The sequence below is a fragment of the Gadus morhua genome, chromosome 22 (genome assembly GCF_902167405.1).
Source record: "Gadus morhua chromosome 22, gadMor3.0, whole genome shotgun sequence".
In the NCBI taxonomy this organism is placed as follows: domain Eukaryota; kingdom Metazoa; phylum Chordata; class Actinopteri; order Gadiformes; family Gadidae; genus Gadus; species Gadus morhua.
In genome coordinates this window covers 17730650-17758423 of record NC_044069.1, presented here as the reverse complement: position 1 = coordinate 17758423, position 27774 = coordinate 17730650, and the positions used below count along the sequence as shown (strand labels likewise).

The 27774-nt window shown below is 41.5% G+C and overlaps 2 protein-coding genes across 2 annotated transcripts; one reads left to right on the top strand and one right to left on the bottom strand.

Moving 5' to 3' along the window:
* The first annotated feature begins 1999 nt into the window (after positions 1 to 1999).
* On the top strand, positions 2000 to 25924 carry LOC115535261 (toll-like receptor 13). The gene is made up of 4 exons (XM_030346316.1): positions 2000 to 2118; positions 17095 to 19729; positions 23663 to 23780; positions 24709 to 25924. The coding sequence occupies exons 2-4, from the start codon at positions 17254 to 17256 to the stop codon at positions 24968 to 24970; spliced, it is 2856 nt and encodes a 951-aa protein (XP_030202176.1). The 5' UTR covers positions 2000 to 2118; positions 17095 to 17253; the 3' UTR covers positions 24971 to 25924.
* On the bottom strand, positions 5469 to 10810 carry LOC115536081 (paraneoplastic antigen Ma3 homolog). The gene is made up of 2 exons (XM_030347733.1): positions 7297 to 10810; positions 5469 to 5624 (listed from the first exon to the last, which is right to left on the bottom strand). The coding sequence occupies exons 1-2, from the start codon at positions 9526 to 9528 to the stop codon at positions 5469 to 5471; spliced, it is 2388 nt and encodes a 795-aa protein (XP_030203593.1). The 5' UTR covers positions 9529 to 10810.
* Positions 25925 to 27774: the final 1850 nt, after the last annotated feature.

The following is a 27774-nucleotide window of genomic DNA, read 5'->3' as shown; positions in this document are numbered from 1 at the left end:
GGTGTACTGCCCCGTCAGAAAAAAGGGAGTCTGTCCTAAACTGCGGAGCCCCTGGCAGGGACCTGGGGAGATCCTCGACAGAGTGTCCGAGGTGGTGTACCGCCTGCGGATGCCTGGGCCAGGCACCCGGGGGCGTGTGGTGGGGCTGCACTGGGACAGACTCTCGCCGTATCGCCCCCTCTCCGCAGTTGCTGCTGGGGAGGGAGGCGAACTCCCCGCGGTTCCAAGACACTTCTGGGTCCTTTGTATTTGTTAGGATAAGTGGGGTAAATGGGTTGGGGTTGTTCATTGTTGGCGTGTAGCTGTGTGTTGTTCTGTTATCATGTTGTGTTTATCGTTGTTGCCACCGTCAGTGAGCGTGTCATGTTTGTTTGTTGGGTGCGCTGTGTTCTATGGATAAAGTTGGTCTTCAATAAGTGTAGTCTGCGTTGAGCGGTGTATGGGGAGCAGAACTACGGTTAACTCACTCTGTATACTTCTTGGCCGCCGCTTCAATATCATATGATACTTAGGGTTGATGCTACCGCGATTTGCAGACATATTCTCCTTTAAATCCCATTGTTAGTTTAGTCACAAACAAACCCGAGTTTAGCTGAAGCAAGGTCAAATACTACACAAAGGGGTAAAATAGGACTTAGGCTGCTGGTTATTCTGTGTTTTTGTCCACCATGTGTCTGTTGGTCGTGCCTCTGACACCTCTCACCTGTACATCCTGCCTTCGTCTGTTTCCCGCCTTTTTTCCTGCTCATCTGTTCACCTGTGGGGTATCCCACAAAGCCGGTTTTATCACATAACCAGGTAAATTAACCCAGTGTTTGCGGTAACCGTAGGTTTTCCATTCCAAAATGAACACGGTATGTTAGTTACTATAGCAACATATGCTCTGAATCAAACCTGGTCGGAGCAGGTTTTGCGCAGGTTAAGTTTGGAACATTTAAACCCGCGTTCACCGCAAATTTCATGCATTCACAATGGCATGCCCTTTCGATGAGAGGCCTGTTGATATCGGAGCGCAAATTATTCGTGCAATCCACCGGAAGCGATTAATAAGACCACGGCTCGACATCTTGGCATATCGGATGACTTTTTGCTGGAGAGATATAGATTCTCGCGCAAATCATTAATATAATTAAATATTCTTCTCCTGCCTTACATAGCCAACACTACCAATCCTGGCATCAGTTCCCTCCATACTATTTGTGTAGCCCTCCGTTTTTTGCAAATCGTAGTTTTATCTATAATGTTGGAGATGCTGAGCACATCTCAGTCATTTCAGATGACCCATCCACGTCCGGACCAAGATTTCTATCTGCCTCCTATCATACAAAGAGCAATATTGGCTGAGTACTATGCAGAGAGGCGCTTACAACAGAAAGTATAAAATAGTCCTAACGGACTTACATCCACTGGAGAATGTTGGATCGTAGCCGGCGGCTTCATTACAAGCACTAATCCATCTTGATCTGTGAAGTTAATGAATTGTCACTTTTAGGTTTTCCACCAAGTTATCAAAAAATAACATTTTGAACATATGCACTGTGGCACGCACACGTTTTGCATGTGTTACTTCGAAGGTAAACAAAATCTAAAATACAAGAAAAACACAAAAACCTGCATTCAACCAGTGGGGTTACCCTCACATGGCCCCTGACTCTCTGAGGAGGTAGGTACCCCCTCCATGCCAGGGTGCCCTGAATTTATGTCTATTAACAGCTTCTCCACCGGGGTCAAGATAATTTTAGGGCCAGATCCAGTCTGCCGATTGTCGGCCTTTTTACGATTGGCTTAAATAAAAAGGGCATATTTAAATGCAGGAGTGACAAAATACTTAATTATTTTGTCATTTAATTATCAGTCATTTAAATTAATGTTTTTAAATTTCAAGGATGATGATTGTGATTGTGTTGAATCCTAGTTGCAAAAAGTCTTTATCATAAAGGGTATTTTATTTAGAAAAAAAAGTTTGTGTCAGTTCCTCTCAGACAATTTACCATTTCTTATATAATTTGACTACTTCCCTTTCCTTCATCATTGACAACCTAATAGACCACACACAAAAGACCATTTCCAACCAGCTTTTATCAATAACACATTATTTTGATTCGCCAGACGCATCAGGTAAGAGTCCAGATTGAGGAACATGTGTTATTGTGGTGTAACCCTTGTCCCATGTAGTTAAATAATAAATCTAGAGTGGTTAATACAATAAGACTGGGCCTGGGCTCGTTGTAGGAAACTACAACTTTGATTCATATGTTACTGTTGGATAATTTTAATAAATGACCACCACAACTGTATTTTAAATGTAAAAGTATTCAATCACATATTTATTCACAAAATGAAATACTAGTCGAATGTATTTTAGGAAAAGAAAACAAATAAACAAATAAAATAAATAAAATCAGATGCACGGGATTCTCCAATTTACAACAATGCAAACTCAATGTACCACACACAATCAAATTAACAACACACTTTAAATTAGGTTAACCCGTTGCAGGCCTGTTAGTTGAAGCTTGTGTGCGGTGGGGCCTAAAAACTGTACTGGCCGCTTCACTCAGCTTGAGCTCAAAATAAAAGCACGTGCAATGTGTAAATCAGTACTCACGAATCCAGGGTGTAATTAGTAGGGGCAGAAAGGGATTGGGGGATGATATTCTCACGAAGATAATGGCAATGGCGGTGGCAATCCAAACACACACGTGGGCAATGGCGGTGGCGAAGTCACAAGGAAGAAAACACAGAAAACAGCAGGGCCATCTGCTGGAAACCCCTCTCTCCAACGTCCAGCTCCTTTTTGCAGGTCACAAAGAAGTTTAAATCAGGACCACGAGTAGTCGACCTCACGATAAAACTTAACTGCTTCCCACACTACGATGCCTCCTCTTAGCTCTCAGTCCGGTCAGGTTTCTTTCTCTACATGTGCTCACTACTCCCCACGCTAACCTGCTGCACTAGTCCCGCCCTTTACACGTTGAGACTTTATTCGGATTGGCTTGTGAAGTTTTAATACAACCAAAGACAAAACAAATTAAATGATTTACGTGTGACAGGTCAATGGTTAAGTTAAACATAAACACGGCTTCTTCCTCTTTTATATCCTGAATTCACAAATATTTTAGCCTTGATAAACTTAAAGACCTTTATATTAATTTATCTTTTAACTGTAAATAGTTTTATTAAACGTATTATATTTATGCTTTTAATCCGCACACATTTTAACCCATTTTATTATTATGAACTCTATTTATTTATGAACATTAAACACAGCATTTTATTATACTGTTAATTATTTTTTATGCTCTGTAACTTGTGGTTTTTGTACAGGGCTACACCCTCCCTCTTCTGAACGTGTAGATGTCCTCATCACACCTTTTGTCTCTCTTTAACTTGGAAGATTTTTGTACAGAGCTACACCCTCCCTCTTCTGAACGTGTAGATGTCCTCATCACACCTTTTGTCTCTCTTCAACTTGGAAGGGTGTTTTTTGTTCTCCTCCTCCATGTACCTTTTGGATGTTTTGGACTTTTTCCTTGATTTGTTGTCTTGGTTTGGAGGGTTTAACTTGAGTTGGATGACCATGCCATGGTGCATGATGGTAACTGGTTCACAAGATGGATGACCAGGTCTCTCATAAGTGAATCTCATAGATGGCTTTGGTTTTCTCAGGGATTTCCGGATTGTAGAAAACCTTTCACTTTCACTTCTAGCGCTTTTGGCAGCTTTATCACGTCTGGCTCTGTTTAACAGAGGTGAGCTTGCTCCCTCTTCTGAATCTTGCAAATCTTCCGCAGATTCAGTATATGTCTCTTGGACATAAGAGTGTGACAGAGGACGTGCCGCACCTTCAGGCGGTTCCTCATACTCCGTTTCTGTAAGTTGTTGATTTTCTGCAGCTTCACAGTTTTCCTCTTCAGAGTTTTCACTTTCTTCAGAACTCTGACTCTGTTCATCCTCCACAGGTTGATCTATCATGTTTAATCGTTTCCTGACCTCATCCACATCAAAATCTGGAGGATTGTGGACAGTTTCAAACTCTGAGCCTGAGGACTCTGTGTCACTTTCTTCAGACTTGGTTGATAGATGTTTCCGGGTAAGTTGAGCTCTTGTTACAGGTCTCCGAGCAGAGTTTGTATCATCTGATTGGTTAGACAACCTAACCATGTACCCGATGGGCAACAGGTGGTCTCGATGAAGAGTTTTTACCACACCTGTACCATGCTCTGGTTTGACCTTGTAAACAGGCAGATTAGGCAACTTCTCCACAACAACATATGGTGTTGATTTCCATCGATCTTGGAGTTTATGCTTGCCTTTTAGACCCAAATTCTGAATGAGAATTCTGTCACCTTTCTCCAAAGGTGAATCTCTCACACGCTGGTCATAGCGAGCTTTGTTTTGCAGATGACTCTTTGTAGCAGCGTCAGATGCCAGTTGGTAGGCTTTTTGTAACTCTTTCCTCATCCTGGCGACGTACTGTTGGTAAGAGGTTTCACTTTCACCATTTGGCGAGATCCCAAAACAGATGTCAATGGGTAACCTTGCCTCCCTTCCAAACATGAGATGATAAGGGGAGTATCCTGTGGAATCATTCTTGGTGCAATTGTATGCATGTACCAGGTGGGTGATATGTTGACTCCAACTTTGTTTCTTTACAGTGTCCAGGGTACCAAGCATTGCTAAAAGTGTTCTATTGAACCTTTCTGGTTGTGCGTCCCCTTGTGGGTGATAGGGGGATGTTCTTGACTTCCGAACCCCAAGCATGGACAAGAGTTCTTTGATCAGGCGACTTTCAAAATCTCGTCCTTGATCCGAGTGTATCCGTGCAGGTAGGCCGTAGTGCACAAAATACTTCTCCCACAATACTCTTGCAACGGTGATAGCCTTTTGATCTTTTGTAGCAAATGCTTGTGCGTAACGTGTATAATGGTCTGTCACTACTAACACATTAGCAACACCTCTAGAGTCAGGCTCTATCTGCAAAAAGTCAATGCAGACTAAATCTAGAGGGCCATTACTTGTTATTTGATTCAAGGGCGAGGCATGCTGAGGGAGTGTCTTCCTGGAGATACATCTACCACAGGTTCGAATGTACTGCTCAACCTCAGCTGTCATTCGCGGCCAATAAAATCTGTCTTTGATCAGTTCGGTAGTGCGTTCCATTCCCATGTGTCCGCACTCATCATGTAGAGACCTTAACACCATTGGGCGGTATCTGGCTGGTAAGACAAGTTGTTTGATCTGTTTTCCGCATGTTTTTTCTTTTACTCTGTAGAGTAATCCATCCTTTAATTCCAACTTTCGGCTTTCGCGTAAGAGCAACACAGTCTCAGGTGAATCATTTTTTGAGCGTGTCAGCCCTTTATTCTTTTCCAGTGCCTTCTTTAATGGCCCAATTGTTGGGTCCATGTCTTGTGATGCCTGGATATCTTTCGGACTTAGCTGATCCAGCACGTTCATGCTAAGGTTCACTGGGAACACATAAGCTTCTGGTACAGCTGCAGCAGGAGCTCCCAACTGGTCCACCAATCTGTCGGGCACATCAGCCTCTCCACTGATGCAGGCTCGCTTGCAGAGGGCTTTGATGCCAGCAGGTGGGACACTAGTCCACTCTTTAGCCTCCTCTGGAGAGTATTGTCGAGACAACAAGTCAGCATCGATATTTTGCCTCCCAGGTCGGTATTGGATGGTGAACTCGTAGGTGGCAAGGGCAGCAAGCCAACGATGTCCGACTGCACTGAGTTTGGCAGAGGTCAACACATATGTTAATGGGTTGTTGTCAGTTCTTACAGTAAACTTAGCTCCATACAAGTAATCGTGAAACTTGTCCACGACAGCCCATTTTAATGCCAGAAATTCCAATTGATGGACTGGATAGTTGTGCTCTGAGTCTTTAAGCTTCCGACTGGCGAAAGCTACTGGTCGGAGGCCCTCAGGATATTCCTGGTTCAGGACAGCGCCTAGGCCATTCATACTGGCGTCCACATGTAAGATGTACGTCTTAGTGGGGTCAGCGAATGCTAACACTGGGGCATTGATCAAACAGTCACGGATACGCTCAAAAGCGGCCTGGCAGGCCTGAGTCCACCGTTCTCCGAAAAGCTCTGATGGCTTGAAATAGACTTTGCTTGGGTCGACACTCTTTTTGAAATTGGGGTCTTTCCAAGTGGGGGCATAACCCTTGGTGAGCTCAGAAAGAGGACGGACAATGGCAGAGTAATTTGCAATGAACCTTCGATAGTAACTGCAAAATCCGAGGAAGGACTTCAGAGGTTTCAGGTGAGTGGGCTCTTTCCAATGCTTGACTACTTCCACTTTGTCTGGATCAGTAGCTATTCCATTAGCAGAAACGATGTGACCCACATACCTAACCTCAGGCTGGCAGAATTGACATTTGTCAATAGAAACCTTCAATCCGACCTCCTCTAGTCGATCCAGTACCTTGAAAAGACGTTGCTCATGCTCTTCAAGTGTCTTGCCGAAAATGATGATATCATCCAAGTACACGAGAGCTTCCAGAAGATGCATATCACCAACAGCTTTTTCCATTAAGCGCTGAAACGTTGCCGGCGCTCCTGTGATTCCTTGTGGCATGCGCTCAAATTGATAGAAACCAAGAGGGCAAATGAACGCTGTCTTCTCTTTGTCCTCCGGAGCCATCTCTATCTGGTAATAGCCACTGCGCAGATCTAAGACTGAGAACCATTGGCTGCCGGAGAGAGAATCCAAGGCGTCGTCAATGCGTGGCATTGTGTACTGGTCTGGTGTGGTGCGGTTGTTGAGTGTTCTGTAGTCAATACAGATTCTTATACTCCCATTCTTTTTGCGCACTACAACGATCGGTGAGGCGTATGGGCTACGGGACTCTGTGATAATTCCAGCTGCCAGCAGTTGTTGTATGTGCCGCCGCACATCGTCTATGTCTGCAGGGGCTAGTCTCCTTGACCTTTCCCTGAAGGGTCTGGGGTCATGCAGGCGTATGTGGTGTTCAACACCCTTTGCACGACCAACCTCCCACTCATGGAGTGAGAAAACATTCCGCCTCTCAGCTAACTTCTGCTGAAGCTGACTCTTCCACTCTTTGGGAATGGGAGAGTCTCCGAAATTAAAGAGACTTGGGTCTATGGTTTCAGCTGTGAGGTCGGAAGGCCTGACTGGGGTAGCTGTGTCCACAGCATACATCTCAGCAACAACGGTCCCAACTGGGATTGAAGTTGTCTTTTTGGACTCATTTTGAATGAGGACAGTGAAACTGTTGTTGTCTATGTTGGCGTCTGAGAGCACACCAGGCTGTACCAGCAAACTGTTGGGGAGCAACTGGTCAGTGGGTGCATCGATCAGTACAAGATCCTTGGACGGGGCACTTTGTCTTTCCACTTTGCACGTTGCATAGTACTTTGCACCTGGAGCAATGGAGAGTGAACCGGGTCCTTCCCACTTTATCTGTCCCAAAACTTCATTTTTTGTTGACTGCTCTTGTGCTTTAACAGGGGCATAAACAGACTGTATTCTCATTGAGTACACAGTGTTCTCGTCACCTTTTGTCTTCGCCAGTTCCCATAGGCGGCGGAACAGAGATGTGTTGGTTCCAACCAGCACAGGGGTTTGTTGTTGGTTTCTTGGCTCAGGACAAATCAAGGCGAGCACTTCTACTCGTCCCGTCACACCAGTGATCTCTTCTGAAAACTCCATCTCAACAACAACATATCCTTTGTAAGGATACTCAGTGTCAGCAAGGCCCCAGAGTCCAAGGCCAGAGAGGGGTTTTATCGGGACATCAAGTAAGTGTTTGTTATACCAGCTTTCAAAGATGATAGTCACATTGGACCCACTGTCGATGAGAGCATCGCAGACTACATCATTTACTTTGATGGTGTGAATAAATGATGGACCTACAAGACCTTCAGGTAAGTCAGTGTTGTTCTCTGGGACTTCAACCTTATTGGTTCTAGCTACAAAGTGTTCTTCAGCTGCAGGCTGCGGGTTCTCTTTGTGGGAAAGAGGGGAAACACGCGCCAAGCGTATGAGCTTTCTAATGACTTTCTGAAGATTCTCAGGGGCAGTACATCTGGTGGCTATGTGGCCATTTTCCCCACACCGATAACAGAAAAACTCATCATTGTCTTGTCGGGGAGAGGAGACTCTGGAATGAGCGGGCTTGTAACCCGTAGCTGCTTTGTATCGGTGTGGCTGGGGTGTTTGTTCTGATGTGTAATTCACTGCCATTACACTCATTTTACTTTCTAGTGCTTTCACTTGTTTCTTTAGTGATTGCAGTTCACTCTGTGACTCATTTCTCTGTTTTTGTTTCTCTGTAAGACCGTTAAAGGACTCATCAGATGGTGGCTGAGGTTGTGGGTTGCTTCTCTGCTCTAACTGCGCTCTCAATTCTTGAATCCGAGCTTGCAGTTCACTCCTAGAGACTGATTCAGGTTCTTTCTCCTTTTCAGCTTGGACGGTGCGTACACGCTGAGGACGCAGGTGTGACACTTGGCTTTGTCTGGCTGACTGGCGACCTTCCTCTTCCATCACTTCTCTTAACAGGTTCAAGAATGTAGGGGGATTACTACTCCGCTCCCTAATTTTCAACTGTAACAACATGAGTTCAGAGGTGGACCCTCTAAGAAGCTGCTCTAAACGAGTGCTGTTGGCAGCGCTAACAGGTAAGCCACCTCCTTGTACTACTTTGACAAGAGATCTCTCTACTCTTCGTAGGAACTCAGACAGACGCTCACCAGGCTGTTGGTGGAGGGCTCTGAACGACAGATATAGTTCTTCTGAGGACTCTACTGTACCAAAAATGCTCTCTATAGCCTCTATGTACTCACGTGGGCTAGCATCAGGTTGAGTCATGCGCACAGCTTGAATGATCTCAAAGGCGGGCCCTTTGAGACTTTCCAGTATCCGACGTCGTTTCTCTTTGTCCGAGCACTCAACTTCCTCTACTAAGAGTGTTGCTTGCTCCAACCAGTTGTCTAAGGTCTCTTCTCCAGTGGGAGTGGGACTGATCCCGGAGAATGTCCGCAGACGTCTGTATGGGTGACTGTCAGGTTGTTTGTTTGTTCTGCTCATAACATCACCGACTGCACGGATGATGTCTTCAGGGTTGCTTTTACTTTCTTTGGTGGGGGAACATAGACCTTGGATGTCCTCCAAGGTTCTCCCTTCACTCTGCAAAAAGGTAAGTAGCTTCTCTTCAAAGTTATCAAGCTGAGGCTCTGTGTAGCAGACAGTTTTCCAACTACTTCCTCCACTTATAGGCATTATCTCAGGTGGGATTTTAGAGGGGTCGATCTCTTCACGACACTCACATAACACCATCAGCGATTGCTGTTGATGGTGAAACATTTTTCCCTTAACTCTAACTCTTCCCCAAGCTTTGATGGTCCCTGCTGTTTCTTCAATGTCTTCTCTTGAAACACCTTCAGGCACTCCATGTAACAGGAAGGCATGCTTTAAATCTATTGATTCTCCTTTGCACCAGTTAATTAGCTCACGTTGTGATGGACTGTTTGCTAGGACTGCCATTGTTGTACTTTACTTTAATTACTTCTAGTTACTGTTAGCACATTACTTTAAATAAATGCTCTTAAAGTTGTGGGGTCATGTTACTTTTGCTTGTCTAATTCATTTTAGTTTAATATTATCCCAGCGGGGCCTCCATTTATGTAACCCTTGTCCCATGTAGTTAAATAATAAATCTAGAGTGGTTAATACAATAAGACTGGGCCTGGGCTCGTTGTAGGAAACTACAACTTTGATTCATATGTTACTGTTGGATAATTTTAATAAATGACCACCCCAACTGTATTTTAAATGTAAAAGTATTCAATCACATATTTATTCACAAAATGAAATACTAGTCGAATGTATTTTAGGAAAAGAAAACAAATAAACAAATAAAATAAATAAAATCAGATGCACGGGATTCTCCAATTTACAACAATGCAAACTCAATGTACCACACACAATCAAATTAACAACACACTTTAAATTAGGTTAACCCGTTGCAGGCCTGTTAGTTGAAGCTTGTGTGCGGTGGGGCCTAAAAACTGTATTGGCCGCTTCACTCAGCTTGAGCTCAAAATAAAAGCACGTGCAATGTGTAAATCAGTACTCACGAATCCAGGGTGTAATTAGTAGGGGCAGAAAGGGATTGGGGGATGATATTCTCACGAAGATAATGGCAATGGCGGTGGCAATCCAAACACACACGTGGGCAATGGCGGTGGCGAAGTCACAAGGAAGAAAACACAGAAAACAGCAGGGCCATCTGCTGGAAACCCCTCTCTCCAACGTCCAGCTCCTTTTTGCAGGTCACAAAGAAGTTTAAATCAGGACCACGAGTAGTCGACCTCACGATAAAACTTAACTGCTTCCCACACTACGATGCCTCCTCTTAGCTCTCAGTCCGGTCAGGTTTCTTTCTCTACATGTGCTCACTACTCCCCACGCTAACCTGCTGCACTAGTCCCGCCCTTTACACGTTGAGACTTTATTCGGATTGGCTTGTGAAGTTTTAATACAACCAAAGACAAAACAAATTAAATGATTTACGTGTGACAGGTCAATGGTTAAGTTAAACATAAACACGGCTTCTTCCTCTTTTATATCCTGAATTCACAAATATTTTAGCCTTGATAAACTTAAAGACCTTTATATTAATTTATCTTTTAACTGTAAATAGTTTTATTAAACGTATTATATTTATGCTTTTAATCCGCACACATTTTAACCCATTTTATTATTATGAACTCTATTTATTTATGAACATTAAACACAGCATTTTATTATACAGTTAATTATTTTTTATGCTCTGTAACTTGTGGTTTTTGTACAGGGCTACAGTGGAATTTGGATATTATTATTTTTTAGTAATAGAATTATGTACAGTAAGTATTGAACTCAATTGAACCCACTTCTTTCACTACAGTACAGCTAAACTAAAGTAGGCCTACATTATCTTTCTGCAAGAAGGAAAGTAACATATTACTATTTCAAGCATGTGTTCATTTTTGCCTTTTAGGTTAGTTTGTGAGGAAAATGCATTTTATTTTCATCATTATAATCATCTTTATAAGAAACCGTTGGAGAAGAGAGAGCAAACCAGTTAACGATTATGTAGGAGCTATATTTTCTGAAATTAAATCAAAATCATAGAAAGTAGAATTTTGTTGTTCTCTAACCGTACGCTCACTCCAAAAGCTGTAACAGATGCAAAATCGCTGATTAGCTCAAAACGCATCGCTGTCAAAAATATTTACAGCTCATATCGTTCATATCGCTCTCTCTTTTTTCCTGCTACATACTCGTAGTAGTTGAGGCAAGTGCTGCTGCTGATTCCGAGCCACAAAAACACAAGATAGTCACATCTTTGGTCAATAGAAAATGAGTAATAAGCATAAATACATGAAACACTGAATAAGGAATGATTGCTTACGTGCTAGATTATTTGATTGCTATCATATGTCTAATTGTGTGTGTGTGTGTGTGTGGGGGGGGGGGGGGGGGGGGGGGGGGGGGGGTGTATGTGTGTGTGTGTGTGTGTGTGTGTGTGTGTGTGTGTGTGCTTATGTGTATGTATGTGTGTGTGTGTGTGTGTATGTGTGTGTGTGTGTAGTATTGTTTATTATGGAAAATATCTGCTCAACGGGAGCATTTGTGCCAGGCAGACACACGACAAACTGACAAATTAGAAATAGATTTTTGTGCGGTATCTCCCTGTTTCTGAAATGCGTGAACGTCTCCGCCCAGCGCTCGTCCGCTGGTTTCCATCAGCATTCCTCTGTGCGACCATTCCTGTTTCATACATTGTTGAAATCATATGCTGGATGCTTTATTCTTTCTATGTGTTTTTGAGTTATCTGGCTATTATAAGACCAGGTTGGCTATGTAATCGGAGACAAAAAGGGGAAGTTTCATAGTGGTTGGTGGAAACCGGGACATTTGAGCTCGGGACACGCAAATCAAAAATCGGGACTGAAATAGATACGTTGGTCCACATCGCGAGGCGTGTTCAGTGTCAAGCTTTGCCTGACCAAAGCGGGAGGAGTACACGCTTTCTTCTCCATTCTAAATGAATGGAGGAATAGCACCAACAGGGGGCAAAACGTTCTCCTAGCATTTGGTGAAATTGTTACGAAGCCTATATTAATCTTTATTATCTGAATGGGAAATGCAATATTTTAGAACAGATACACCATTAAACGTGTTTCTAATAACATTTCTAGCGAGAAATATACTTTTTCCTTGCATAATCTCCAGTTGACCTTATGCAAGGAAGCCTGACCCCAGGCTTCAAAAACGTGGCCACAGGCCAGCTGTGTCTACACGCCTTAAGCCACAAATGTACACCTCCATCCCACAAAAAATGGGGACTAGAAACTAACCTCTGTGTTATGTACATTGACTGTACTGTTGGAGGTCACGCCCCTTTTCCGGTCTTTTCGAGATAGTTAGGAATGCAAGTCTTTATTTGCATGGGTTTAAATTTCGTTCTGTTAAGCATGGAAAAAACGGAGAAACACTCCCATTCAGAATGCATTGGTTTACATTTCGTTCTTTGGAGCACAGTTATTTTTATTTATTTATTTATTTTCAGTTTTTGAGGAGGTGCTTCAAAGATGCTATTTTTTCTGCAATAATCCAAAATCCAACGGAAAAACCCGTTGGCTTTTTATCAAGGGAACCCAGGGTAGAGTTTAGATTCTCTGCCCAAGCCCGAACCAGACCCGACCCGACCCGTGGGCCAGGTCGGGCCGATATTTCCCACCACTATCCTCGGGCCGGGCCTTTGATCAACGTTTTTTTTTATTTATTTTTTTATCATTGGTTTATTGGCCTAATCTGAGGAGAAATCTATGCCATAAACAGAAATATTAAAGGCCTTTATTACACGGGTCTTCTTAATTCCGTGGAACGCTCCGTTCACTTGCATGAGTAGTAGTCCGGTAACTTGTCAACCCCAGCGTCTTCCGTTGCTAAGCGACGACACCGTCTTTGCGGACAAATTATTTCACTGCTGATCAACACTACGAATGCTGATAACGAATAAATTGTAAAAAGACACACCATGTGAAGTTTTGGCAAGTAGCCGTGTAATAAGCGGGATAATGTATAGAACGTTGCCGGTCATTATCGAAAATAAGCCCCTTCATGGCGACACCTTCGCTGCGCGTCGGTGTACTGTTCGCCCTGTCGGGGCTTGTTTTCCCGACAAAGACCGGCGTTCTATACATTATCCCTTGCATATATATTTAGCAGAGTTGGCCTAGTAACAAATGTGTACAAAGTTACATATGTATTGTCGGGTTGAAATTGGGCTCGGGCTCATAATTACAGTTAATGTGTCGGCTCGGGCCGGGTCGGGCTTGATTTTCTGGGCCCGATCTAAGCTCTAACCCAGGGCGACGCTCACTTCCGGGTTGGCAAACATGTCATCCCTCCACCACTCTGTAAAAACACATGTTCAAGTGGAATGATAATGCATGAATTCATACAAGTCTTTTGGCCATGGTGGATCCAGATCTGTTCCGGAGCATTTCAGCACCTCGGGCAACAGCGCAGGGTTGCCAGGTCCTGCAAAAAACGGTCCTACAAAATCCACCCAAAATGTCCTAGAGGCAGCCCAAATAAAAAAGATATTCCATTTTTGGCCAATGTTTTCAAAGTAATAATATTTGAGGGAATATTTTTTTTGTTGTTTTAGCAGTGAAATGCATTGTTTGTGTGTGTGTGTGTGTGTGTGTGTGTGTGTGTGTGTGTGTGTGTGTGTGTGTGTGTGTGTGTGTGTGTGTGTGTGTGTGTGTGTGTGTGTGTGTGTGTGTGTGTGTGTGTGTGTGTGGGTGGGTGCATAAAACGTGCATAAACTGGGTTGGCTCTCAGATATACGTGTTTCTAACAAGATGATATCATTAAAAGTTACATAAAGTAACGGTTTAATACAGGCCCGGTTCCAGGACAGAATGCCTTGGGGTGCATCTGAGATTACAGGGGGTGCACCAGTACTATACTAAAACCAGCTACCCAGCTTCAGTTCAGACTTCGCTTTTTTACACATAGGCCTTTCCTACCATAGACGCACTTCTGCGTAGTTCTACTGACATGTTGGGACAACAAACAATTACTGTGCTTAAAAGATGGTATCATATCATGTCTTGTGATGTGGAGAACATTTCAGCTGCAACATTAGCTTATTGATATCTTAGATAGCTTTGAGTATGAGATAGGTTTTTGATATGTGTGATGTGTGAGGTGTAAAAAATAACAGAATTCTACACTAAAAAAAAACATGTGACTGCAATTCAAAAATAACGTTTATTTTTTTATAAATTGTGGCAGGATATTTGACATAACAAATAATTGTACATTGCCACTTAAAAATAAAACAGATTTTAGCTGAACAAGGAAAGAACACTTGAACTTTGAACAAAAACGAATCAGTATAATACTCTTAAAGTTAACACGATTGTAAATAAATACAATAAAAAGAAATATGGGTTCTTATGAACATAATACATTTAATACATGTATTGGATATCCAACGGATATCCAACGTATATATAACTGTTGCTGCCGAAGAAGTTCAACGTCACTACCGTGCGCACCATAGATATGGGTGCGTGCATTTTGCACACGACGCCGGCATGACACACGATGCCGGCCGGCGGCCAATCACAGCAGCGCTGATATAGAGCGACAACATTGCAACCTCGAGTGTGATATTGCTTTATACAACATCGGACATACTAGTAAAATGTACTGTTAATAATAAGAATTGACAATAGATTGTGATTTGTTTGTTTATTTAATCATATAAACAAATGAAATTGCTTCCGGCAGCAAAAATAGATCCCCACTGAGCGGACTGTTGCCAAGCAACATATAAACAAAACACCATACATAAATGCGGAGTGATTTTGTCAGTTTGGTGAACAGTCAGAGAGATGTTGGATGCTCATATCTCAACGGTATTTAATGGAAATTGTCACAAGTTTCATTGCTTAATTATTTGTTTTGTGAGCAAGTATTTCATTATTTTTATCATATTTATAAAAAAAAAAATCTTTTTTATTATTTTTATTTTTTCAATTGAGGGTGCAACAATTTTTTTGGGGGGTGCAATGCATGCTTATGCACCCCCGTAGAACCGGGCCTGGTTTAATAACACAAACGCAGGAAACACGTGTGCTGCTAGTTTAGCGAAAGCAGCCTCCCTAGCAACCTGACGTCGTTGAAACATGCGAGAGAGCCGACAAGATCTTCCTATTAACTATAAAACTAAAGATCAGACACAATCACTGACTGAAGATTATGCAAGTAATAAGTATATTTCTCACTAGAAATGTTATTAGAAACACGTTTAACGGTGAATCGGTCCTAAAATATTGCATTTCCCATTCAGATAATAACGATTAATAAAGATCATACACATTCACTTAGGCTACTGGAGATTATGCAAGGCAAAGGTATATTTCTCGCTAGAAATGTTATTAGAAACACGTTTAATCATGGTGTATCTGTCCTAAAATATTGCATTTCCCATTCAGATAATAAAGATGAATATAGGCTACGTAACAATTTCACCAAATGCTATGAGAAAGTCTCGCCCCCTGTTGGTGCTATTCCTCCATTAATTTAGAATGGAGAAGAAAGCGTGTACTCCTCACGCTTTGGTCAGGCAAAGCATGACCCTGAACACGCCTTGCGATGTGGACCAACGTATCTATTTCACGCCTTGGCGTGATACCGGGTTGAAAATCGAGACATCTGTTCACCCGATGTAGCCTACCTGCAATTGCTTAGATCAGTAGTATGGAGAGAAAATTAATTGAATTCCCGCTATATGAAGCGTGCGTTCCCGCTGTGAAATGAGCATTCTGGCACTCAAATTAATTTCTAAAAATATAGATATTCTATATAATAAGAGTCATGTTGGCCATGTAATCGCGGACAAAAGGGGACATTTCATAGTGGTTGGTGGAAACCGGGACATTTTAACAACTCAACTTCTTTGGCCATAACATTGCACGCCTTTGCCTTTTTATTCATGTCCCTGTAAATGAACATGCTTGCGTCGTTCAATATACGATGGCCTGCAACACCAGCAATTATTCTTTCGCGCACCATGTTGAAGGAACAAAATTGTTTGGTAGGAAATAGGAACTTTCTCATGCGTGTTTCCTGGGAACAACGACGGCGAGAGACATCTTCATTCCGATTGGCTGGCGGTCATTTACAGCCGATACTAAACTAGCTGGAATGTTGGTTACAGAAGTAGAGAATGTTCTACTCTGAAAGATATTACACGGGTCTTCTCAATACCGTGGAACGCTCCGTTCACTTGCATGGGCCCTTCACAACTTCCGGCGGTGAATTATATTTGATAATTCACCGTTGCTAAGTGTATTTGACCGCTGCCAAGGAGAATAAGGGACTTTTTGCCTCTAATGACGTCTTTCGTATCACTCCGCAAGTAGTCCGGTAACTTGTCAACCCCAGCGTACTCGGTTGCTAAGCGACGTTAACGTCTATGGCACAGTATTTCTCTGCTGATCAACACTACAGATTCTGGTAATAAATTGTAAAAAGACACAGCGTGTGAAGTTATTTTTTCGTTTTGGCAAGTAGCCATGTAATAAGTAAGGGACAATGTATAGAATGTCACCGGTCATTATCGAAAATAAGCCCCTTCAGGGCGAAGCAAGACACCTCCGCTGCGCGTCGGTGTCCGATTTGCCCTGTCGGCGCTAACTATAACAATAACTAGGACTTAATGTAAGCAACCCTACAGGAGCAACAGGTACATCACCTGCTCATGTTCAAATTGGTTTAAGGCCAGCACTGCTTAGCCTGAAATAAAAAGGATTTCTCCTTTGATTTTTTATATATATTTTTTGTTATGGTTTTATTATGGAGGAATATGGCTATGATTCAAATTCATTATATTCCTACAAAAGATTTATACCATGTGATTATGTTTAACTGAGGATGTTTACATCATGTAGGCCTGAGGATGCTATGCTTCAATTCCAGTATTTTGATAGCAGATTTTAATGACCGCTGTCTGTGTATCTTTGTGTCTCTGTTTGACAGTCTTTTAGGATTGGCGGTTTTAACCTGAGGGATTCCTCGGACTGAAATAAATGAAGGAACAAAACCAAAGATCCACTTGCTAGGAGTGGAGATCCATTGTCTTGGAAATTACTAACATCTACAATCTTCTTTGTGTGTTCGAATGAAACGAAAATTGAGATGCCGTTAAGGGGAATTCGTTTTTGTTCATTTGGAATATTATATCTCTTTTTGAACAGTTTTGTTGTTCCAACGGCTAGTTACGCGCTGAAGGACTGCATGGTCAAACAGAACACACAGGTCATCTGTCGGAAGAACAGTTTTAAAGTATTTCCAAAGGACATTCCAGCAAGAGTCACAAGTATAGAACTGTCTGGAAACACCATTTCTACACTCAATAAAACAGATCTGGAAAATATGCCAAATCTGTTGCGCTTAGACCTGACAAGCAACAGGATCTCCAAGATTGAATCTGGCACTTTTGTCGTTCAACTCTCTCTTGAGGTGTTAATTTTAAAGAACAATAGCCTTTATAAGCTACAGGAGGGTATGTTTGATGGCTTGGTCAATCTCAAAGAATTGTATCTGACTTCCAATCAGATCCAAACTGTAGCACCAGCCTCTTTCAAGACTCTGAGCAAGCTTAGGATTTTGGACCTAGGCTATAACAAACTGCGCCACTTAACAAACATCTTACAACATACACCACATTTACAAACCCTGTACATTCCAGCAAACAAGATTTCCACTTTTCATTCTTGGGAGCTGTCAAATAAGTCTACAGAACTTGTTATACTTGATTTGTCTCAGAATGAGCTTAGGTTCTTTAGGCTCACTGCAGGTATCTTTCCCAAACTCAAAACGTTGAACCTTAGGGATGGTATAAAGAATGGTATCGTCTGGGAGGTGAATGACACATCATACCTTAGAAGCGTGCATAAACTAGATATCAGTGGGGTTCGCTCCTCATTACATGGACTGCAGGAAGTAATAGAGACATTTAACTCCTCCTCCTCACTGATTTATCTGCAGTTAAACAATATAAGTAACAGTCTGCAGGCCCTAATCGATGTTTCCTGCAAAATCCTAAAGCTGAGCACTTTTGAAATCCGAAATAACGGCATCAAAGTTATTAGATCAGACATGCTGCACTTGTGTAGTTATCTGAAAATATTGGACTTGGGGATGAATGAGATAACAAACATCTCTGAAAATTCTTTTCAATCTCTTAGGCAGCTTGACACTTTAAACATAAAGAATAACTGTCTCAAATCGGTCCCCAATGCTGTAAGGAAAACTCAAATCACAAAACTGGATCTCAGCCACAATAACATCAATGTTCTTGGCTGTGATGATTTTTCCAATATGACACGTCTCAGAGTTCTCCATCTAGACAATAATCCTCTTGTAGCCCTCCAGGATTGTGTTTTCAAAGATTTGGTCAATTTAAATGAATTAATTTTCCAAAACAGCAGCATTGAATTAAACGGCGCCTTCAAAAAAAACACGCCAAATCTTAAAACTCTTTCTTTGATAAACAATGAACTCACTGATCTAGTTCATGGAGGATTTAGAGCTCTGAATTCCCTCCAGTATTTGTCATTAAAAGGGAATCAATTACAACAACTTAAAGATGGGACCTTTTTTGGACTGTCCAGTCTTACACATCTTGATCTCGAATCAAATAAAATAAATGAAATTTCAAACTGTACTTTTGTTGAACTGAAAGCTTTAAAGACATTGAATTTGCGTAGAAATTGCATTCAATATGCATCGGTAGAGCCCATTCTGAATCCACCATTTGCTGAGCTTTCAAAACTAGATACATTGTACATTTCAGATCAGATCAGATCTCATAAGCGGACCAATTTCCCTCAAAACTTTCTGCAAGGCCTGACAAATCTGTCAATACTCTATATGCAAACTAACAATATTAAATTTGTGCACCCACACACCTTCAACTATACTCCTAATTTGAATGTGCTTTATTTGTCTGACAATTTTTTAACAGACATTCCCAACAATTTGTTTTGCTCAATTCAAAAACTAAAAAGTCTTGAAATGTCAAAGACATGGCTGAGGTCTCTAGATTTTCTGCTCCATGCTAATCTCACAGAGCTGGAGGTTTTGCATGTGGCGTATAATACCTTTTCTGTGATTAGAGAGCCAGTGATGCTGTCTCTGTCGGCACTTACTTACCTGAATATGCAGGGTAATAGCTTCACCTGTAACTGTGACAACGCGTGGTTCCACCAATGGGTAATCACCAACAAGCAAACACAAGTGTTTGATGCATACAACTTTGAATGCAGCTACCCTCCAAACCTTAAAGGTAGAGAAATGTTGCAGATTGACTTCAGTTCTTGTACAGTAGACACAGACTTCATCTGTTATATTTCAACGGCATGCGCGGTCATCATGACCTTAGCAGTCTCCTTCACCCACCATTTTCTACAATGGCATCTGGTCTACGCGTACTACCTCATGCTGGCCTTCCTTTACAACTCAAAGAACAAGGACAAGCGTGCTCATCAGTACGACGCCTTCGTCTCCTACAACACAAACGATGAAGGCTGGGTGCTGGGGGAGCTGCTGCCCAAGCTGGAGGACGAGCAGGGCTGGAGACTGTGTCTGCACCACCGAGACTTCCAGCCAGGTGAGGAGCCCTACCCTGAACATCCTCTGCACCTCCATTAGCATACATGCTAGCCTACACTTTTTCATACATCGTACTTGCCAGTGGATATGTTATTAGATGATCATAAACATGGTAGGAGATTTTTTCCTGACTCAAAATGAGCCTTCGGTTGGTGCCTTTACTGTACACGGAATGGTCCGTGTACAGTAAAGGCAATCAGAGTCTGCGATACGTTATGTAACAGAAAACAAAAAAATTAACTTTGTTTATGACCATTCGACATGAAAAATGTGTATTATGCTTGAGTAAATGAAACCACATCAACAAAACTGATCAAATTAAAAAATGAAATTACAACATAGGAAGGACCAGGGAATTGCATTGGTGGTTGACTAGGAAATTGACTGGTCCTTCAAATAAAAAGATAACTCTAAACACAAATTAACCCTAACCAAACCCTACCCAACCCTACTTCCACTCTCTTTTCCTCCAGTTCTTCATCCTTAAATGCTTGCCTTTCTGCATCTCATGCATACATTTAAAAATATATATTTTTCAATCTTGGCTTTGAATCAATAAATCTTGGCTTTGACTCTTGTCTATTGCCCACTGATTATATCCTTCCTGTTCTGCATGTATATAAATAATCTAATGTGGCGCTCAACAGAGCGTTACATTCCAACAGATTTAGTTTGAATGTGCACAACGCACAGATTATTGAATTAAGTTTGAGCGTTTCCGACATGGTGTATTTGAACCAGGGGCGTAGGAATGAGTTTAACACATATCGGAAACCTGACAGATCCTTTAATGGTTTGAAAGATACATTTGCAAATGTAAAGGAGAACACATTTTGAATGTCAGTAATGAACTGATAAATATCAAATCAATTCTTTAATTGCAGGCTCAATCATCCAGTTTTTTAGAATGAGAAGCGGTGACAAGACGCTGTGTTGCGCTTTCAAAATAAAATATTTTTCTCCCCCCGGTATAATTTTCTCCAATATTGGAGGGGACACTTCCCCTCTGTCCCCCCCGGTTCCTACCCCCTTGGTTTTAACTATTTGTATAATTGGTAAAGCTCCTTGCAGGAGCAGTTTCAAAAGAAAATATAACCGCAAGCGGTGTTTTACGGGATCCAAGCAAAATTAAAAGTCAAGAACACACTAATAGAAGGTATATAAATATGACAAATAATTATGGAGGAAAGATGTTGATGAAGATGTTCCACTGAATGCAATACTGTGCCTCGGCTTTCAGGTGAGCTGCAAAGCAATGCCCAAATGTCATGTTCAGCTTGTTCATTATGCTATAATCGGGATTCGAACACTCAACCTAAGGATCACCGGCCGTGCAAGGCATTATCCTATTGAACCACTGATAAACCTGAACTGCAGCCTCATTCACATATTCAAAGTGTATATTAATAAGCATACAACATCCAGATACCTCCAAGCACACATTTCTCAAGTAAATTAAGGGCTTTCTTAAAAGCCTGAAAAAGAATACCTGAAAAATCTTTGAAATTATCGGCAGAAATATAATTATGACTTAGTTAATTATGAAGGAAAAATGGTTAAAGGGGACCTATTATGCTTTTTCGACTTTTATGACCTATAAACGTTGTTATAATGATTGATAGTCATGTTTAACCATACTAGAGCGTCAAATAATGACGTACATGCATTTCGACGTATTCCCTGCTGACAGTCTGGGGTGGCTGTGCAGAGCGCTAAACACTCGGAACAACGTTTGTGAATAATTTGTTCACATTTCCGGGAAATCATCTACGTTGAGGCACTCCTGCCGCGCCCCCATATGCCTGGTCAAATCTGCCCGCGCGCACGCTTCAAGGAATGAGAGAGGAGTTTCCCGAAAATCTACATCGTTTTTTGTGTATGGTTAAACATCACTATCAATCATTATAACAACGTTTATAGGTCATAAAAGTCGAAAAAGCATAATAGGTCCCCTTTAACGAAGAAGTTCCCCTAATGCCATACTGTGTCTTGGCAGACCGATTCTTGGAAACGAATGAGTCAGAATGTTGATTGCCTGACGAATTTCAGGTGCTGTTCGATGTTGTGTTTGAGTGGCAATGAGAGAATGTCATGTTCAGCTTGTTCAGAATGCTCTAATCAGGATTCAAACTCTCATCACCAGTACAAGGCCTTATCCTGTTGAGCCACTGACAATCCTGAACTGCATGAAGCCTCATTCACATGCTGAAAATGTCTATTGATAAGCACACATCAAGAAAACTCCAAGCACACAATTCACAAGATAATTAAGGGCTTTCTTAAAAGAGCACAGATCCGAAAATTTGCACTGTTAATGGTATCCTGCTAATAATAGCCGTATGGTAGTTAGACAATAACAAAACGGTCATATGGGCAAAATGGGTTGACTGTGGATGTTTGAATTTTCTATGAAATGTGGGAGAAAAACATTTTTTTTTAGCAGAAGACCAGGGTGAAAAGATGCTTCTGATTTGAGAGATTAATATGATGACATTTTGAGTCCAGGTCAATCTGGTAAGGAGAAATAAGGCTAGTTCATATTTTTTTTTAAATAGCCTTACCTTTGGGTGCAGTACCACAATTTGGGTTAATGGGTAGTGGGGGGTATTGGTATCCACCTAATAACAGCCGTATGTTTTTTATACAATAACAAAATGGTCATATAAGAAAAATGGGCTAACTGCTCCAACTTTATTGGCCAATATTTCTCAAATGGAACTGAATAAAACAATTCGGTTCGACGATTTTTGTGAGGCTTGGTCTTAAGATGTGGCGATTTTCGATTTTTTTTGGTATCCTGTAAATCTATTTATCATGTTTAGCTTTAATATGCAATTGTGGGAAAAGTAAACCGTTTTAGGGCATAGCAACCGGGGTTCTATAAATGCATCTGATTCTAGAGATTAATATTCTGAAAGAATTTTGAGTCCAGGTCAATCTTGTGAGGAGAAATAAACCTAATCCATGATTTTTTACAATAGCGCCATCTTTGGGTGCAGTACCCACACATTTGGGTGTATGGGTATTGGGGGTTATTGGTAACCATACCTGAAAATTACAAGAGTTTTTGACTTAGGTGATAGACTGCATCATGACTTTTACAGAATTTGAGAAAAAAAAAAAACGCTACAGAAACAAGGGGACCAAGCAGCTTTGCTGCTCTGACCCCTAATAATCATATAGAGTCACATAGTGACTAGAGTCACAATACAGAGAATCCTTTTTTTTTTTTTTGCATTAACAGCACCAGTTTCTGCATTAGCTTAGTTTCTTAGTGGGTTTTATATTTTGTGAATCAATGGTTTTTGTCAGTCTCTTAAACTTGTAACAGGTAATTAGGCAAGAACATACATCCCTGCAATATAAAACTAGAAAGCTATAAGCAATGGTAAGTTGCAAAATAAGATAATATTCAGTAAATCAAAAATAAATCTTTGATATACAGAATATTATGAATTGTACAGATAAATATTATAAATAGCACATTTTGCCTTATTTACATGAAAAACAATAATATAGGTATATCTTTAGCTCAATGTTAATGCAAGAACATTTCAAAGAGTTTAGCATTAAGACTACCAAACATGTCAAAGAAATACTTATAATATCGAATAAATGGAAATGGCTGTTTTACACAACAGTTGATGTTGTGTTTGAGACTCACCATGGAATGGCGTCATACAGAGGCGACTGCATGAGAGGCACAACTGACAAGCTAAAAAACAGAGGAAGGGCCACACAAATTAAACAGACAAGAAAACTCTCAGATATGCAAAATCAATTAAAACTCCCTCATAACATGAATGCAATCTGGTTTTATTATAAACAACTAGGATCAGTTTGTCTAGTGAGAGAGTTGACACAGAGAAAGCACAGAGAAGTGTACTTAAAATATTATTCAAATTTATTTTCACTGACCGATGCTTTTCAGGTAAACCGATCATGGAAAACATTACAGACGCCATCTATGGCAGCCGGAAGACCATCTGTGTGGTCAGTCGCGATTACCTGGAGAGTGAATGGTGCTCCAGAGAGATCCAGGTTGCCAGGTAAGATCCCAGAGTTTACATGCATCACCAGAATATGGTTGTTCTTTAAATCTGGTTCACATGTGTACTTGTGGTCATATTGTACAACCCTCATACATCTTCCCTCAAACTGTAAAGTGCAACGGACCAAAGCCTAATTTACACATTTGTGTCGGTACATCTTGCAGACGTGGTATAACGCTATTACCACTGAGCCAAAAGTTTGCAACCGGCAAACCCAGTTGGTGTATATAAACTTCTTTAATAATAGCTGCTATAGGTAAGAATTAAGAGCTTTTATTGGGGTGTCATTTGTTAGGAATGCGCAGCTATTAGTGAGTGAAATCCAATCTTGTTTCGCACCAGCCTCTGCATGACCCAATTTAGATTTTGGGCGTGCACAAAGATTTTAAAGGGATAATATGGCACGGCAATAATACAGTGCATAAGGATGGGACAAGTAACCAAAACAATAATTCTGTAACTTATTTTCTTGCAACGTGTCTCAGTGACTGCACATGGTGCATGAGGCGTCTGTGGAAAGAATCCTGCATTTACCCTGTTTGAGCAGGTCACCCAATTGTCCACAACACGTCTGTAATGAAAAAGAACCACACTTTAGGGGGCTGAACGATTAAAACACCACATTGCCACCTGGTTATTTTCTCATAACCGACAATGGGAAACTGGAAATAGAAATTGTAGCAAGTTGGAAATGTGTCAAAAAACATAATCAAGTAAAGTACTTGAGTACAGTCAGAAAGTATTTCTACTATAGGACCAATGCAACTCTGTAGATAGGTATGGTTTGTGTGCTGCTGGGTGGGGGTGGGTGCCCAGGTACAATGATGTCTTCATATGGGCATGAGCCCAGGCCAACCTTCCCCTAAAGGTTAAAGAGCTCACATATATTAAAAGAAAAACAACTCTCCCTGTTCCATTTCCCCAGCTTCCGTCTGTTTGACGAGCAGAAGGACGTGCTGATCCTGGTGTTCCTGGAGGACATTCCCATGCAGCAGCTTTCTCCGTACTACCGCATGAGGAGGCTCCTGAAGAGACAAACCTACCTGAGCTGGTCCCGCGCAGACGCACACCCAAACCTGTTCTGGGAGAAGCTCCGGCAGGCCCTGGAGACCCAGGAGCACCCAATGGGGGAGCATATACTGCTCACCGTGGAGGACGGCCCCCCTGGAGAGAGACCAGACCAGTAAAAGGCTAAGAAATGCTTGGGGCGGGGTGAGGGATTATACTACAGACACCCGAGGTCTGTCTCTATGGGGGGAAAGTGAAACTGTTCCACTTGACAGCTTTTTTTTTTTTTGTGTATTGTAAAACCCCTTCTTAATCTAGTTAATGGGTACATTTGGTGTGGATTTGTATTTTTATTCATTGCGACATCGGTGTAAACATTGTCTAATGTTTTCCAATTTGTGCGGTTGGGCGTTTCTACTTCTGATGAAATCTGGGGAGAACTGACCTGAGGTTTGTCTTCGACAATGAAGACTCCTTCAGGGTGGGAGTTCTGTTCTTTGCCAATAGCTGAGTTTATTAGCTCAAATGCTAACCAATCATTAGCATGCAAAGGTATGTAGACCTATAACAAGAGTGAAGTTCCCTAAGTGTATGGAAAGGCCTGCATTTCAAGATATGTTCCAGATCAGGTGTGCAAAAAATGTCTGTGACACTTGTGTCTGTGTACCAAACAATGTTATTAGAATTTCTAAGCCTGACTTTGCCCATGCACATTGCTGTGTAGTGACCCCTAGAGGCAGGGCCGGCGCTCGGCATAGGCGACCAAGGCGCACTGAAACCCTCTGCGTAGTACGCAGGACAATGTGTACTGCGTACACATTGTCGTCCCCCACCCCCGCTCGGATGCCCTGTCCAGGGCGCGATTTAATGTCGAGTCGCCTGGGGAACCAAAATGGTCAGTGCCGGCCCTGCCTAGAGGGCTGCCATGTACATAGCACCATTGATAAAAGTTTATAATAATCAAATGCTTGCCATAAGAATCAAGTTTTATGGTGGATAATTAATAACTAAAAGATCATTTGCAGTGTGAATTTTTTTGCATGTTCAATATTAATCAAATTTAAAAGATGATTCTGAAACTGCTGTTTTCTTCAATATTAATTGTATTATAAATACAATTCTTGTTCACAGAAGATATTTTTTTCTATATCACTGTTACACTGCACTATACTTTTACACCTTAATCATATCGATGTATCAAATGTCATGATTACACATGTATACAGTAGTTTATAGTAACGTAGTAGAAATACTTTGTTACTGTAGGTTTTTTCGGGATTTGTACTTCACTTGAGTATTTATATTTCTAGCAACTTCCCCTTTTACTCAGTTACATTTCCTCAATAAAATGTATACTTTTACTTACATACATTTTTTCCTTTGCATCTTTGTTTCTCGCTACAAAATAAAAGCTGAAGCAATTAGAAATGTAATGACGTTGGGACGTGGGAACAGCAGGTTTGGCCATTCAATGTTGGTCCTAGCTAGATTGGTAATTTGACAAGTGCTCTCAACCACCACCAAATTTCATTTACGTTTCGATTTGACCCAATAACATTAGTATTAAGGGGCGGGAGATGGGCACGTGTCCAATAGTAATTAGGGGCGAGGGAGGGACATCAGTCCTGTCACTCAAACTTGCGTCAGTTGTAAGGATATTTGGTTCATGATGTATTAGTCGAGCTGCGTTGACTGTACATAGTTGTCTAGTTTATTTCTTCAAATTCATGTAAGTATATTTCAAGTTGAAGTTCTACATAAATGTAAGATCATTTTTTCTTTCTATGAATATTTTGAGGCTTGTTTTATTTTAGCTCATGTACTTAACATACATTTTCTGTGGCTGTCTCCATGCACAGGCAGCGTGTGTGTTTGTGTGTGTGTGTGTGTTTGTGTGTGTGTGTACGTTAGAAAAATGGTTAACATTGCTAGCACGTCACATCATTAAATGTAATCAAACTTAAAATCAAAAAGGAAATGATGATGTCAAGTACGGGGTTTTTATTGTTAGGGAGAGAGGGAGGGATGGTGAGGAAGGAACCTTACTATTGATGTTATAGTTTATACATATTATATAAAAAAGCAGAGCCTAGATGCCTCTATTATTAACAACTACAGACCAATATCAAATCTACCTTTCATAAGTAAAAGCATTGAGAAAGTTGTCCTCCAGCAACTTCACTTCCTGGCTCTTCACAGCACCGAGATCGCCCTTATTAAACTTGTAAACGACATCTGCCTGCTGCCGGCTGCACGCTGCCGGGTGGTGGTGCTTCGCGGGGGTGGTGCCTCGCGGCAACCGGCAGCAGGCAGCATGTCGCAGTTCATGTACCGCAGGGAGTCAAAGCCAAAGTTATTTTCCCCTAATTCCTACTCAACCATGGCTGAGATAACCCCAACTACAGTCTCGTTGTGGAAATACAAGAGACGCCAATACACCGAAAAATGTCGGAGCCACTAGCCATTACTAAATGGGTGCCTCAGGGCTCAATCTTGGTTCCTACCCTATTTTCCATCTATATTAATGATGTGGCCAAGGCTGCAGGCAGCTCCCGGATTCACCTTTATGCGGATGACACTATCCTGTACGCCTCTGGCCCTTCTCTCTGCACCGCAGCCTCCACTCTTCAAAGCAGCCTCACTTCTATTGAGCACTCTTTCCACAACCTCCACCTATGGCTCAACTCTAAAAAGACAAAATGCATACTTTTCGATCGCAAAACCAACACCTCCAGCCCCCCCCAGATCCTTTGTGGTCCGAACTGGAGTTTGTCAAGTCCTATAATTATCGAAGGCTTTGGCTGGACTCTTCCCTTTCATTCTCCACCGATATTATTAATATTCAGATTAAAGTGAAAGCCAGATTGGACTTTCTCCTCCGTAACAAAGCATCCTTCACACGCTCTGCTAAACTTACACTTGTAAAAAGGACCATCCTGCCCATCTTTTACTATGGTGATACAATCCGTAAAATGGCTTCAAA

Coding starts and splice junctions, on each gene's coding strand:
- LOC115536081 (XM_030347733.1), bottom strand. CDS start 9,528: ATGGCAGTCCTAGCAAACAGTCCATCACAACGTGAGCTAATTAACTGG. Junction 5,625..7,296: donor TGCTCCCCAACAGTTTGCTG/GTACAGCCTGGT, acceptor AATACTCTCCAG/AGGAGGCTAAAGAGTGGACT.
- LOC115535261 (XM_030346316.1), top strand. CDS start 17,254: ATGCCGTTAAGGGGAATTCGTTTTTGTTCATTTGGAATATTATATCTC. Junction 19,730..23,662: donor CCACCGAGACTTCCAGCCAG/GTGAGGAGCCCT, acceptor GATGCTTTTCAG/GTAAACCGATCATGGAAAAC. Junction 23,781..24,708: donor AGAGAGATCCAGGTTGCCAG/GTAAGATCCCAG, acceptor CCATTTCCCCAG/CTTCCGTCTGTTTGACGAGC.